We start from the raw sequence: 15073 nt of genomic DNA, 5'->3' as shown, positions 1-15073 counted from the left end.
AGTAACTTTCACATTCTGCTCCATCGAGGATCATCTTTTAGAGACCGTTCTTGAAGGTAGTTCCTAATTAGCTGTAAGAAATGAAGCCTAAGTAAAGTACCCAGTGTTTGAAACTTTGCAAGCAGACCAAGGTGCTTTGCCCAGTCAATGGTGTTTGTAATGTCCAGTGTAACACACACACACACACACACACACACACACACACACACACACACACACACACACACACACACACACACACAGTGATGTGGTGGAGGCTGACTCCATACACAGTTTTAAATGTAGATATGATAGAGCCCAGTAGGCTCAGGAATCTGTACACCAGTTGATTGACAGTTGAGAGGCGGGACCAAAGAGCCAAAGCTCAACCCCCGCAAGCACAAATAGGTGAGTACAAATAGGTGAGTACACACACACACACACACTGAGAAGGTGGTGGAGGCCAAGACCGTCAGTAGTTTCAAAGCGTTATATGACAAAGAGTGCTGGGAAGACGGGACACCACGAGCGTAGCTCTCATCCTGTAACTACACTTAGGTAATTACACACACACAGGGCCTCGCGGCTGAGTGGACAGCGCTTGAGGATCGTAGTCCTAATGATTCGATTTCCGGCGGAAACAAATGGGCAAAGTTTGTTTCACCCTAATCAATTAGCAGTAAATAGGTACCTGGGAGTTAGACAGCTGCTACTTGCTGCTTCGTGGGGGCATGTGTGTGTATTAGAGAGAAATATATGTAGTAGATATGAGAGGAAAAATAAGACTAGTAGAGAGGCGGGGTCCAAGATCTAATACCTCGATTCTGCAAACACACATAGTAAATACACACACACACACACACACACACACACACACACACACACACACACTCAACACAAAACTAGCCCACGTGAAAGTGTATGAAGAGAGGAAATGCCAGGATGTGGGCGCGTGCTTACATCGTGAATAACTACAACATGCATCACAGGTCCAAGTCCTACAGTGAGTTGATATATTCATGTTCAAACTTAGTACACTGAACATACTTCGATAAAAGGGAAGAAATTTATCAATAATTTTAAACCAAATAAACGAACTGTGTGACTAAAAAATACATTCAGGAATTAGCGTTCTCATTTTTAGCCTAAATGTGCATTTTCAAACATAACTCAGTCTCAGTCTCTGTATTATAATACAGTACTGTATTATAATACAAGTCAAGACAATCGACTTGAGAATGGTCCAGGACGGACCGAAACGTCGTCGTCCCTTCACCTTCTAGTGTGTGGTCTGGTCAAACTATTATAAATATATATATATATATATATATATATATATATATATATATATATATATATATATATATATATATATATATATATATATATGTCGTACCTAGTAGCCAGAACGCACTTCTCAGCCTACTATGCAATGCCCGATTTGCCTAATAAGCCAAGTTTTCATGAATTGTTTTTCGACTACCTAACCTACCTAACCTAACCTAACCTAACTTTTTCGGCTACCTAACCAAACCTAACCTATAAAGATAGGTTAGGTTAGGTTAGGTAGGTTTGGTTAGGTTCGGTCATATATCTACGTTAATTTTAACTCCAATAAAAAAAATTGTCCTTATACTTAATGAAATGGGTAGCTTTATCATTTCATAAGAAAAAAATTAGAGAAAAAATAATATTTCAGGAAAACTTGGCTTATTAGGCAAATCGGGCCTTGCATAGTAGGGTGAGAAGTGCATTCTGGCTACTAGGTACGACATATATATATATATATATATATGTCGTACCTAATAGCCAGAACGCACTTCTCAGCCTACTATTCAAGGCCCGATTTGCCTAATAAGCCAAGTTTTCATGAATTAATGTTTTTTCGTCTACCTAACCTACCTAACCTAACCTAACCTAGCTTTTTTTGGCTACCTAACCTAACCTTACCTATAAATATAGGTTAGGTTAGGTTAGGTAGGGTTGGTTAGGTTCGGTCATATATCTACGTTAATTTTAACTCCAATAAAAAAAAATTGACCTCATACATAGAGAAAAGGGTTGCTTTATCATTTCATAAGAAAAAAATTATAGTAAATATAATAATTCAGGAAAACTTGGCTTATTAGGCAAATCGGGCCTTGAATAGTAGGCTGAGAAGTGAGTTCTGGCTACTAGGTACGACATATATATATATATATATATATATATATATATATATATATATATATATATATATATATATATATATATATCAAGAAATCATCATCAGATGATTTCTTGATGAAGCATCAAGAAATATGGGCCAATAGGCCCTTTGCAGTTACTTCCATTCTTCCCTTTAATTTACCCAATATATACCCATTGTTTCGCATTCTGTCTTGTGTTGAAAGTTTTGTTCACCTCATCCAAAACTGTTGTAACATATCACGTCACCCAAATGCAGGTATATAAGATGAAAGCTGTTTAAAATTATAACATAGAAGAACTCTGTTTAGTGTTTGCAGGTTATAGTTGTGTGTGTGTAAACTAAAGTCTTTGAAAATGTAATAAGTTATTACGAAACGCGTTCAAGCGTCGCGTCAGACTAGAAATAAAAATGAATTTTGGAGAATTGATTTTTCAATTACCATTGACAGTGAAAAGAAACATAAGAAATATTGAGAAAATTCGTGTTAGAATTATTAATCTTACTTTTTCGGTCATATATATATATATCGAACTATACGACTAAGAAAGTATACGTGGTGGTGACGCTTGGCCACCCGGGGAGATGTGACGTTCATCCAACGCTTGGTCAACGCTGATCCAACGTTACTCGAGCATGTTTTGCCCGCGTGGTTAACTGTCACACACACACACACACACACACACACACACCAACTTCAGGGCTGCTGAACACAGCCAGAAACATTAAACAACACAAAACCTTGCAGCACCCAGACACAAAAACCCCATCGAACACCAACTCAACATTCAGCATTATTATTACATCTAATTTGGTGTAGAGACAGCGACGGGTGTCTCTCCCTTCGCCTCTTACAGAGTTATGCCTTCTCTCTCCAACGGTCAACTAGGCTGAACGCCGCTGATCTACCCCGTCCTCATATATCCCAGAGAGAGAGAGAGAGAGAGAGAGAGAGAGAGAGAGAGAGAGAGAGAGAGAGAGAGAGAGAGAGAGAGACGCATAACTACCCCAAGAGTTGACAAAAAGTGCGCGGGATAGGAGTAGGAGAAGGAGGAGGCTGAGACACGGCCTCTCTCATCTTCTGGTCCACTACGAGAGGGAGTGAGTTTCGGGGGAGTTCCCCGAGTGACGTCAACCCCACCGCCCGCCACATTCTTCAACCCACCAAGACGCACCCCAATTATCACTCGCCGATGGCGGCTCTATCGCTAACCTCAATTATTTTTGGGGTTTGTATTTTTTTGGGGGGGTACGTGTATATCGACGCGGAACAGATTGCACGCATGTTGTCCCTGGGTGTGTGTTGCGCCGTGACACGCTTACCCTTGAAAATTTGTGTGCGTGCGTGCATGAGCAAGTGTTCCTAGGTGTGTGTGTGCGAGCGGAGAGGGGGGGCGGGGGATAGAAGCGAGGGGTGGGGTAAATGGAATAGGTGTGTGTGTGCGCACGAGATGAGGGCGTGCACGCAAGAAAGAGGTGCGTGAGCGGGGGGCTTCAGCTCTTGAATCCCGCCTCTTATCAGTCTAACACAGCGACTACCAACACACACAATTTCCCTTTGGTCTTCCGTACCTAGTCTTGGTCACACCTTAATTACACCTAAACTCCTTAGCAACCACACTATCGTCACTTTGACTTCAAGTCAACTTTAAGTTGACCACACTTTAAGTGTAAAAATCCTACATAATCCCTTAAACAGGAGTTCTGTAGAATCCCAGGTATTTCTCCAGCTCCCTCGCGCCTTCCTCCTCAAGTATATATATAATATTATATATATATAATACCCGGTAGGTATTATATATCCTATACCCGATCATACCCGGTAGGGATACCTAATGATCTTTACGGGTATATTTTGTCTTCTACAAGGTTTCTCTGGTAGTTTAAGGGCGCGTCCCGCTGACCTGCACTGCTTAGTATATTACATATACTTGGTATATTACATATACTTGGTATATATTATATATACTTGGGGACTAAAGGTTTCCGGAGTGATATTCCTTCAATGAACGCTGCTTAAAAGCAACAATTGGTTTTTCGGATTATATTTTTAATTTTCTGACCATTTATGTTCAGTTTTGTTGGTTTGAATGCACTATATTCACAGTATCTTCACAGTTACTTGGCGCACACAGCCTTGATGATCCACGACTAACTGGGATTCATATTAGTATTCGGTAGTGTGGCCTCCAAGGAAGCCATTTTTTGTAAGTAAATCATTATTGGATAAATAACCCGAAATGTAGTAGTATCACAAATGTGAAATTCTATGGGGCAAGTCCCAAGAGTTTATATACACCACCTGACGGCCTTTTTTTTTTTTTTTTTTTTTTTGAGATATATACAAGAGTTGTTACATTCTTGTACAGCCACTAGTACGCATAGCGTTTCGGGCAAGTCCTTAATCCTATGGTCCCTGGAATACGATCCCCTGCCGCGAAGAATCGTTTTTTCATCCAAGTACACATTTTACTGTTGCGTTAAACAGAGGCTACAGTTAAGGAATTGCGGCCAGTAAATCCTCCCCGGCCAGGATACGAACCCATGACATAGCGCTCGCGGAACGCCAGGCGAGTGTCTTACCACTACACCACGGAGACTGTTAATCACTACATACTGTACTCCCCTTCATATAGTCTAGAGGTAGCTGCACAAATGCAGATGTACCTAATGTATTAATAGAAAAAATTCACTCTAGACAGCTACAGCTGTCCGAGAGACCTTAATGTAAAACACGGACGCACTATAGCCTTAAATGCTTCACAAACCCGACAAGAACTCAGTATAATAGTGTATAAATATATAAATATTATATATTTCGTTGAAAACGACAGAAAGTTTTAGATTTAATGATCCTGTTACTAATCTTCTCGATATTCCCTATGTTTTTACATCATTCGTTCCAATAGTCTCGTTCATGAGCACATTAGTGAACAGTGACGCCCTGGACGTGGTGTCACTGTTCACTAATGTGCCCGTGGACGAGACTATTGGACTGAATGATGTAAACCATAGGGAATATTGACAAGATTCCTGCCTCAATGATAAATCTAAAACTTACTGTCGTTTTCAACAAAATATGTTTAAAAGAAAGACTGCTATATGAAAATATGAAAGATATATATATATATATATATATATATATATATATATATATATATATATATATATATATATATATATATAAAAGAGAGACAGTGTCAGACCACGGAGGAAGAATTGAAACAGGAATTTCCTTAAGTACCTTCGTATATTAATACATCTTCAGACGGAATCCTTCTGAAGACTCCTTCTGAAGATGTATAATTAAATACGAAAGTACTTAAGGAAATTCCTGTTTCAATTCTTCCTGCGTGGTCTGACACTGTCTCATTTTTCATCACGTGATAATTCTCGTGATTTACACACACTCTTAATCTTAAAAGATGGGATGCATAAACCTTGTGCCTATCTCTTACGTCTCACGTCCTCTCTCCCACGGCATGACATTTGCTGTAATAAATAGCTCTGTTAGTTTTCATTCTCACCAACTGTTCGGTACTTCGTGTCGTTCATAACTACAGAGCCAGAGATCTCAACACACAACCGCAGGGGGGAAAAAATGTACGATTATATACCAATTGACTTTCTACCTTAGGAACTTCTGGCCTCAAAGGTCACGCAAGACTAGATAATAATACACAACGATGGTTTACGGGCTATGCATGCCCGTGCCATCTCTTGGATGGCTTAATCTTCATCAATCATCACAACGCTGCACAGTTCCCAGACTTAGAGAAGCCATTGGGCACTACACCTCCTATGATAGAGTTCTCTCTCTCTCTCTCTCTCTCTCTCTCTCTCTCTCTCTCTCTCTCTCTCTCTCTCTCTCTCTCTCTCTCTCTCTCTCTCTCTCTGTGTATGTTGTTGTTGTTTAAGATTCGCTACATCGAACAAAGAGTTCCAAGCAGCGCGGGCTATGGTGAGCCCGTAGTAGCTTCTTCCAAAGCATCGGACAAAATTTATAAGGGTGTGAACTATGGGGGGGCCTGTAAAATGCAATTTTCATTCCACATCTTATATATGAATCTTCATACTGTGACTTGGTGCCTGGCTACGTGCTCACCTCTACAGCTCAAGAAATATTTGTTCTTCAAGCCTTCGCTTATCGCTGCCAGAAACGCTAACGTGATTCTAACACAGCTAAAGAATGCTTGACGAGTAGAGCAAGTTGACCCGACGGCAACATCGCGTCAACAGGAGAGACCCGGAAGACCTCTACCAGGATGCATATTATTTTGGGATTTAATCACAAGGAGATGGCTTGCTGTACCAGTAATATAAATCCCTGTTACAGGCGCTGTGTAATGACAGTGGGCTTGATTCAGGCTGGACCTCGGGTCCTGCTCATGTACAACTGGTGACTGTATACACAGTCTCTAAAACTTTATTCTATATTCTACTGCTGCTTTTTTGGGGGGAAATGGAGAGTGGGGGACAAGTGAGAGTGAAGCAGGGGGGAGAGAGACCACGTTAGTGAAGCAGGGGGGAGAGAGACCACGTTAGTGAAGCAGGGAAGAGGGCAGGAAAACAAGCATGGGAAAGTGAACCGCGACAATAGGATAATAGAGAGAAAACCACGGAGGAGGAGGAGGAAGAGGGGTAAGTGAAGAATGAGTGGCGGAGATAAAAGTAATCCAGGAGGATTAATAGAGAGGCTGAAGTAAGGACAGAGAAAGCGATGCAAGTAATGATTAAACAAAAGACACAACAAATCAGAGTAATGACAACGGAGCAGATGAGTGGGACCAGTTGGCAAGGACAGGGCATGAATCACTGTGAATATATATAAAGCCAATATGAAATAGGCTTCCACGGATGCCAACACAGGGATCCCACCACTGGCATGTCTGTCTCTGCTCCACCTACCATCACGGGCATGCCCGCCCCGCCTCCCCCACCACCACCACTGGCATATGTCCCCCTCCTCTCGCCTTCCCCACCACCACCACTGGCATATGTCCCCCTCCTCTCGCCTTCCCCACCACCACCACTGGCATATGTCCCCCTCCTCTCGCCTTCCCCACCACCACCACTGGCATATGTCCCCCTCCTCTCGCCTTCCCCACCACCACTGGCATGTGACCCGCTCCTCCCGCCTTCCCAACCACGTCTGCCACGCCTTTGTTAGCGAACACGCCCTCCGACGCCGGCCACTGCCACCTCACACACCCCTGTGTCGTGTAGATGAAGCATCGAGAGCTGGCAACAATGTAATCATAGCCACAATTACGGGGGAGCATTTGGGCGCATGTTTCACTTCGAGGAGAGCATTTCCCCGTGACACTGTATCTGTCCAGTGTTCTCCTTACGTGTACACCCTCAACACTATCACATACACTATACACCTTCAACTAGACCCCCCATACAACCAGCCCGCCCCGCCCCTCCTTCAGCAACACCTCATACAACCTACACCGCCAACCTGTCACAGAATAGCCTGTAAAAGAACGTGACCCGGAAAGAAAACTAGCTCCCGCAACACGTTAAGAAGCTATTGGGCCAGGTAAAGAGGTCAGGTCAGGTCACTGGGCCAGGTAAAGAGGTCAGGTCACTGGGCCAGGTAAAGAGGTCAGGTCAGGTCACTGGGCCAGGTAAAGAGGTCAGGTCAGGTCACTGGGCCAGGTAAAGAGGTCAGGTCAAGTCATTGGGTCAGATAAAGTGGGAGAGATAAAGGTCTCATCCCCCCAGCGGGACAAAACCCACCCGAGCCTCCTGAAGTGACAGTACTTATAGTAACTCTGTGGTTGAAAGTACCAATGGACCACCAAAAAGTTGATGTTCTGTATTAGTGAATTTGGCCAAATGAGAAATACCTTTTCTTTGTTGAATCGCAGCATAAATATAGAACCCCAACCTAGCCTCTCCTAGCACTCCTAGACCTAATACACGCTGTCTTAGGCCTTATATGGCAGATTTGTGCCATACTAAGCCTGGGAATGCCTTAGTTTGGTTCCGAGTTTTATGTTTTCCAAACTCTATAAAGTTCAGTGAACAGTAAACTTTTGGTGGTCCATCACTACATACCGGTACTTTCGGCCAGTTAGTTACTACAAGCATTAACATTTGAGGAGGACGGGTTCGGCAAGAACATGCCTTCTGCAAATGTCACACGACCCGGAACCGCCGGACGCTCCATAGTCTGGAAGCCACTGGCACCATGCCGAGGCCAAACACCCGGAGGACCCGAAAAGTTAACAGGAATGACGCCCCAATACTTGAAAAGTAGATAACCCAACTGTAAGAACGAACAGAATGCCGCAAAGGCATTGGGGGTGACTAAAGCTCGAATCAAGAAAAGTGAGGCTTGCAGCATAGGCTAGCTCCGCAGGGGAAGGGAAGGAAATGATCGCGCCCCACCGAGAGGAGGCAAGTTTTTTTTTTTTTTTTTTTTGAGATATATACAAGAGTTGTTACATTCTTGTACAGCCACTAGTACGCGTAGCGTTTCGGGCAAGTCCTTAATCCTATGGTCCCTGGAATACGATGCCCTGCCGCGAAGAATCGTTTTTTCATCCAAGTACACATTTTACTGTTGCGTTAAACAGAGGCTACAGTTAAGGAATTGCGCCCAGTAAATCCTCCCCGGCCAGGATACGAACCTATGACATAGCGCTCGCGGAACGCCAGGCGAGTGTCTTACCACTACACCACGGAGACTATATTAAGTTCAAGTATGTTTATTGAGATAAAGAAATATATCTCAAAGGGATAGAGTAGCTTAGGCTATTTCTACCCCCCCCCCCCCCTCGAGAGGCACCAGAACAACAAGAACGCAAATCCGAAGGAAGACGGCGGTAAACAAAGGGCAGCACGAACGCGATGGACCGGCGTCACCACCGACCAGACACCCACACGCCCTAAAGCGCCACACATCCACACATTGAAGCCATCGATGCCGACCGGGGCATGAATAAAAAACCTCAAGAGAAAAAACAAATACGGCCTGATAGACATTATCTTAAAACTAGGCATGGCTGAAATCTGAACACTTCATTCATTAGCATAAACAAAAGTTAGGAATTCGCGCACACTTTCAGACCAGGCCATAATCTATTCAAATAAAAATGTGTAAAGTATTCAGACGACTAAAACCAAAATCTAAGGCAGATAATTCAGACACTGTTTTTATTTTTGTATAACAAATTCTTATATCATAAAAAAATGTAAATGAAGTAACAGTAGTAGCCTAATGCTACATTTGTGTATTTGGTAATATCATATATATAGGTACATCTGCATTTATCCAGCTTCCCTAGACTATATAAGGGTTTCATAGTGAGCATTTTTACATCTTCAAACCACTGCTAAATTATAATAAACTCTAGGGTATTTGCACCTGACATTTGAGTGTCCAATGCAACAGCCAACAGAGTGCAGTACTGTACCTGTATTCTGAATCACAACCACACTCATAGTAATAACCCATATTTTAACAATTCTATGTAAGTACATCACATATCCCCATATAACTATACCTTTTACTATCTGCTCCATTTTAACATATCTGCCTCATTTTTACCTGTTTCACACCAAGTTTCACTCATTCACATGATACACACACCAGAACTGAACGACAAGAGCTATGAGGAGAAGTTAGAGGCATTAAATATGTCAAAAATAAAAGATAGAATAAAAAATAGGCGATATGATCATTATGTACAAAATCAATATACAGTAATTGATAAGGAGGAATTCCTGAGACCTTGAACTTCAAAAACAAGAGGTCATAGATTTAAACTAACTAAATAAAGCTGCCGAAGAAATATAAGAAAAATCACTTTTGCAGAGTGGTAGATGGTTGGAAAAAGTTAGGTGAGGTGGTAGAGTCCAAAACCGTCAGTAATTTCAAAGCATTATATGACAGTGCTGGGAAGACGGGACACCATGAGTGTAGCTTTCATCCTATATTATCTACACTTAGGTAATTACACACGCACACACACACACACACTCTTATAAGCAAGAGATATAATGAACATTCGTGAACATATTTAAAATTCCATCTAATTGTCTAAAAATTAAAGATAATCCACAATTAATTTAACAACAGAAATTCTCATTTAAATATATTGAACAAGAAAACACGTGGAAACAAAACCTAATTGTTGGAGAAACAAAAATTCAAATCAATAATACTGTACAGTATACAAAATTAACAAAAAACACCAACTAAAAAAACTGTCCATGCTCAAACAAACATTTTTCAACATTAACATTATTTACTAATTTCTAACAGATTAGACTTTTTTTTATTGGAATGAAAACTATAACATACCACTGAATATTATATTAATACAATCCAAGTATCATCAAAACCTGAAGAAAAAATTAATCTTATTAACTAGAATAAACAAAAAATTTGCTATAAATCATATCACATAATGTTTCTTTTAATTATTCGGACGTTTCCAAACACTATGAGAGACCAATTAATTCTTTTAATCATGGTTACACTTTATCATCATTTTTAACCATTTCGTTGAAGCACTGTACTTGGGGGTTATGTAACAAATCCTATTTTTCCGATTTTGTTTACATTTATACAGTAGTATGAAATTACTTGCTCTTCCTAGTACAATAGTTCCATTAAAAAATACAAATTTCATTGTGAAAAATAATTTTCAGGCTACATTTTCTAATATGCCCAATAAAAAGCTATAAATGTTTCTAATATCATCATAAATACCAATAATTATGATGCTCATCAAGGTATTTTATGTATTGTAGCTGTTAAACACAAATAATTATACTTGTTCTGTTTTTTCTTGTGGAGTTTTTTTTTTATTTTGTAAAGGAATACTATTTTCATATTTGCCATTAAACATTTCAGCATTCAGCAGTGATGAGTCTTGAACAGGAACAAATTACAGTTCTGTATTTCTGACTGATTTAAGATTTACTGCCGTAGCTACCACAACCAAACTTCTATTTTGAATATCAAATGTATGAATTAATGTTACATGATGTAGAAACTGTCGTTTCAATGCATTTGATAAAACTTCCTTCCCACAGAGAATAATTATTATTCGAGTAGCAGGTATTCTCTCTAACTGCAGCAAAAGGGTGACAGATCTCAACTAATAGTTTGTGAAACAATTACAGTAACAGGCTTTCAAACTAATTGACAAATCTTGTTACTTTTATCTTTCTCGATAACACAAAATACTACAGTATACTGTATATACAGGCACAGTATCTCGAAACTACAGATTTCTTATTATTATAGTCATCAACATCACTGCCAATTACTCCCTTCCATGGGATAGGGAGGCATCAGCCTCATTAACTATTCTGTTTATATTTAGCATAAAAATTCTGAAAACGTACAGCAAAGAATTGATATACGAGAGGAGACCAATTTCTAAACATCCCTGGGATTTAAATGTTTGTAATTTTGTCTTTAAATATATAGTGATAAACATCTTTAAGAGAACAAACATGTGCATGGTACTTGCATATTAAATATCTGTAAACATTTCAAGAGGAATTGTATTTTTAATTAATTTCTTGATGTCAATCTTATAATAAATGTCTGATGTATTCGGGAATCATTAGCTTACTCAATTAAATGCCAGTAATTTCCCATATACTGATTACTCCTAGCAGCATAAATCTCAGCCTTTTCATCCAAATTAGAGCAAATGTGTTGGGTTATTATTTGTATTAAAACAATGTAAATAAATTATTGTAACAATTCCCCCCCATTTAATACCAATACTAACTACCAAAGCTGCAGAATCTAAGTGGTTAGAACCCATAATTTATATTCTAGCTAATTGTAGCTCACCTCTGTTAATATCCTATATACATTACTAATGAAATACAATCCTAAACCTAGTCACATAGCCATGTATGTTTCAAGTACAGTACTGTATTTGTATATCACTTAGTGATGGTGAAGCTTATATTTTACTGTACTAACACAAATTCTCTACAACTTTTAACTATAAGTTAAAGGTATTAGTAATATCATTGTTAATAACTTTATTAAATGATCATATATAGTGAGAAAATCTTTGGAACACGATGGAAGGATTGAACCAGCATCCTGGAGTCACCCCGGATGTATACACACACCATCCTGCCTCAAACATTTTCTCACAGATATATCAAGTTACTTTGTTTCACTGTGTATGATCATATATATATATATAGTGTTTATCAAATATAAGACTTGCACAATTGTTAATTTTATGACTTGCTTGAAATGCTATGCATGATTAGCAGCCTTAAAAATTAGCAATGTTATATATCATAAATTAATGCAATTTAATTAAGGTGGTGATTTTTTTTTATAAATTATTATTACTGTACAGTATTATTATTATTTATTGACAAGTACAGTATATATCAGTTATGATGTATAATGAGGATTAACCCATGACAAAAAAAAATATTAATCCAAATTACATTAAGTGACAATTTAAATACTTAATGCTTCCACACTTTTGTATAATTCTTGATATAGTTAAACCCCTTGATGACCCCATCAGTCTAAGATAATGAAATTTACCAAATAATGTATAGTAATTGTGTAGGCCTAAGGGAATATTCTAACAAAGTATGGTTAGGCTTTCTTTCTTTGCAAAATAAAAATATAATACGGACAAAGTTATAATATTAACAAAGTTAAAAAATAACAAATTTGTTATTTACATTTCAGCAGCAGAGTTATGACCTTAGCGCACACTATCACACTTTGTCTTGAAACATACAGTAAACAAAAAGACTGCCAACCCACTGAATATTGATTTTATTATACACTACTAATACATTTATGATACATTACACTACTACATTACACTAGGATGGCCATAGACATTGCTGTACAGGTATTATAAGTCAGACAACCGGGACTTTAAAAAGAAATCATAATAATTCAGTGTCGGGGGACAGGTAGCCAGAGTGTATTCGTACACATTTGGCTTTTATCGAGGTTTCCCCCCCCCCAAGTTCATATTACTGACCCCGCCCAGGATGCAACCCCACAACAAGCTGACTAGCTCCTGAGTACCTACTCACTGCTAAGTGAACAGAGCATTAGGTGAAAGGAAACGTGCCCAACCATTTCTGTTCCGCCCGGGTTTCAAACCCGGAATACTAGATTGTGCGTCGAGAACGAACCAAACTGTACTAACGGGACCCTAATGACCCTAATAAAAATGAAACACAAATGTCTGAAATTATGTTTATCGCTAAGCATTAGCAAATCTGAATACCTTAGCTGAGGACAGGTCATTAATCGTGTTAAGTGTACACCCTTCAGAGGAAACTGATGGGTAAACTAATAATGTCAATGTGTAAATAAACATTGTCAATACTGACCAAATTTCAGCCTAACTAGATGTTTTCACTTGTCACTAAAGAGAGAGTAATTGAAGTGGGTAAAAAAATTGTATACTAAAACACTGTAATTTGAAACTGACAAAATAAACTTAGAAATATCAATCTTTTCCATTAAACGATAAATAAATACACAACATCTAATAAGACAATATAAAGCTGACTAAATGAATAAAGAAATTGCTATACATCAGTGGCAATCCTCTCCTGTTAAGTCAACTACAGTATTAAAGTGATTAAAGTTTACATATATTTAAGTACACTGCTGTAAAGCCACAGTACTGTACTTAATAGTGTACTAGTAGTTTATGAAACACGAGGTACCATTATCACTACTCCACACTCTAACGTACTCACCTAATTGTACTCACCTAATTGTGCTTGCAGGGGTTGAGCTCTGGCTCTTTGGTCCCGCCTCTCAACCGTTAATCAACAGGTAATGTGTTATATATAGAGATCCAGTCTCCCTGGTGAAAATTACTCCACCAGTCTAGTGCTCACTAAATCCACACATTATATAACCCCAAAATAATCACAAGTACTTTAATATGGTGTGGCACTGTGGTGACAGTGCCAGCGACGTTTGTTATACGTGTCAAGGGCGTTCAACTCTGGGTGACAAGAGTGGAGGCGCTCCCCCACTCTTCTCTACGGTCATATGGCCTCACACACACACACACACATGTATATATCCCCTCACACACACACACACACGCCATTTTCACTCCACTCATCAAATGCCATTGATGCATTTGATCAACTGTTGTGTTGTGACACGCAGCCTCTCGCTCCGGGAGAGTGACAACAGTGCACCGCCCCATTAATGTTTTCCTTATTTACTCGCTTATCTACACACGAATGTGCGCCATTTTCACCGCCTGGGTAGATGTGACCTTTAACTACCACCACACTACAGGAAACCCATATACCTGATAGAGGAGCGGAGCTAGGAAGGAATATGAGGCCGGTGGGAACTGGATGCTATGCTTGGCCATGGTACCAACACAACTACATAAACACACATGGCTGCCCCGTGACGTCACCGCGCCGCGTCCAAACCCGCACACACTCACCATTTTCCCTCCCCAGGTTACATGGGGACCCCGAGCGGCCGGAAAGAAGTTACGCAATGACTCAAAGGCCAGAGGAAGACGCGATCGATTAGTTATAGGAGAGATGAGCGAGGGAGATGGGCGTGGTTGAGCGTGGGATGGAGGTACAAATGAGGGCGGGACATAGGGAGAGGCGGAGATGAGAGTAGCAGCTGCTGGTTGGGAGGAGGTTACGCCTCGCTCTCCTCTCTCCAATTATAAACATTTGCTGAGCCATTAGTTCAACGGCTTTCTCTCTCTATGTCTCACAGGTGGCTGATGGACAGTTTAATGTATTTGTTCGATAAACTCCCGCGGGGGAAATGTGTCCTCGGTGGATTAGCGAGGTTTTTCAAGGAGGGCCGCGTGGCGCGGCTGGTAAGTCGTGGTAGCGTTATTAATGATTTTAGCGTGCTGGGGGGTGGGGGGG

General features: G+C 40.0%; 1 protein-coding gene across 1 annotated transcript in view; it reads right to left on the bottom strand.

Moving 5' to 3' along the window:
• IP3K1 (inositol-trisphosphate 3-kinase-like protein) overlaps positions 1 to 14595 on the bottom strand; it is a 198116-nt gene extending 183521 nt beyond the window's left edge. Inside the window, exon 1 of the mRNA XM_069310552.1 lies at positions 14482 to 14595. Within this exon, the coding sequence (XP_069166653.1) occupies positions 14482 to 14547 (66 nt within the window). The 5' untranslated portion in view covers positions 14548 to 14595. The remainder of the gene's footprint in view (positions 1 to 14481) is intronic.
• Between the last annotated feature and the right edge of the window lie 478 nt (positions 14596 to 15073).

This window comes from Procambarus clarkii, chromosome 67, assembly GCF_040958095.1.
Source record: "Procambarus clarkii isolate CNS0578487 chromosome 67, FALCON_Pclarkii_2.0, whole genome shotgun sequence".
Classification (NCBI taxonomy): domain Eukaryota; kingdom Metazoa; phylum Arthropoda; class Malacostraca; order Decapoda; family Cambaridae; genus Procambarus; species Procambarus clarkii.
The sequence above is the reverse complement of the archived record's forward strand: the minus strand, read 5'-3'. Positions and strand labels throughout refer to the sequence as shown.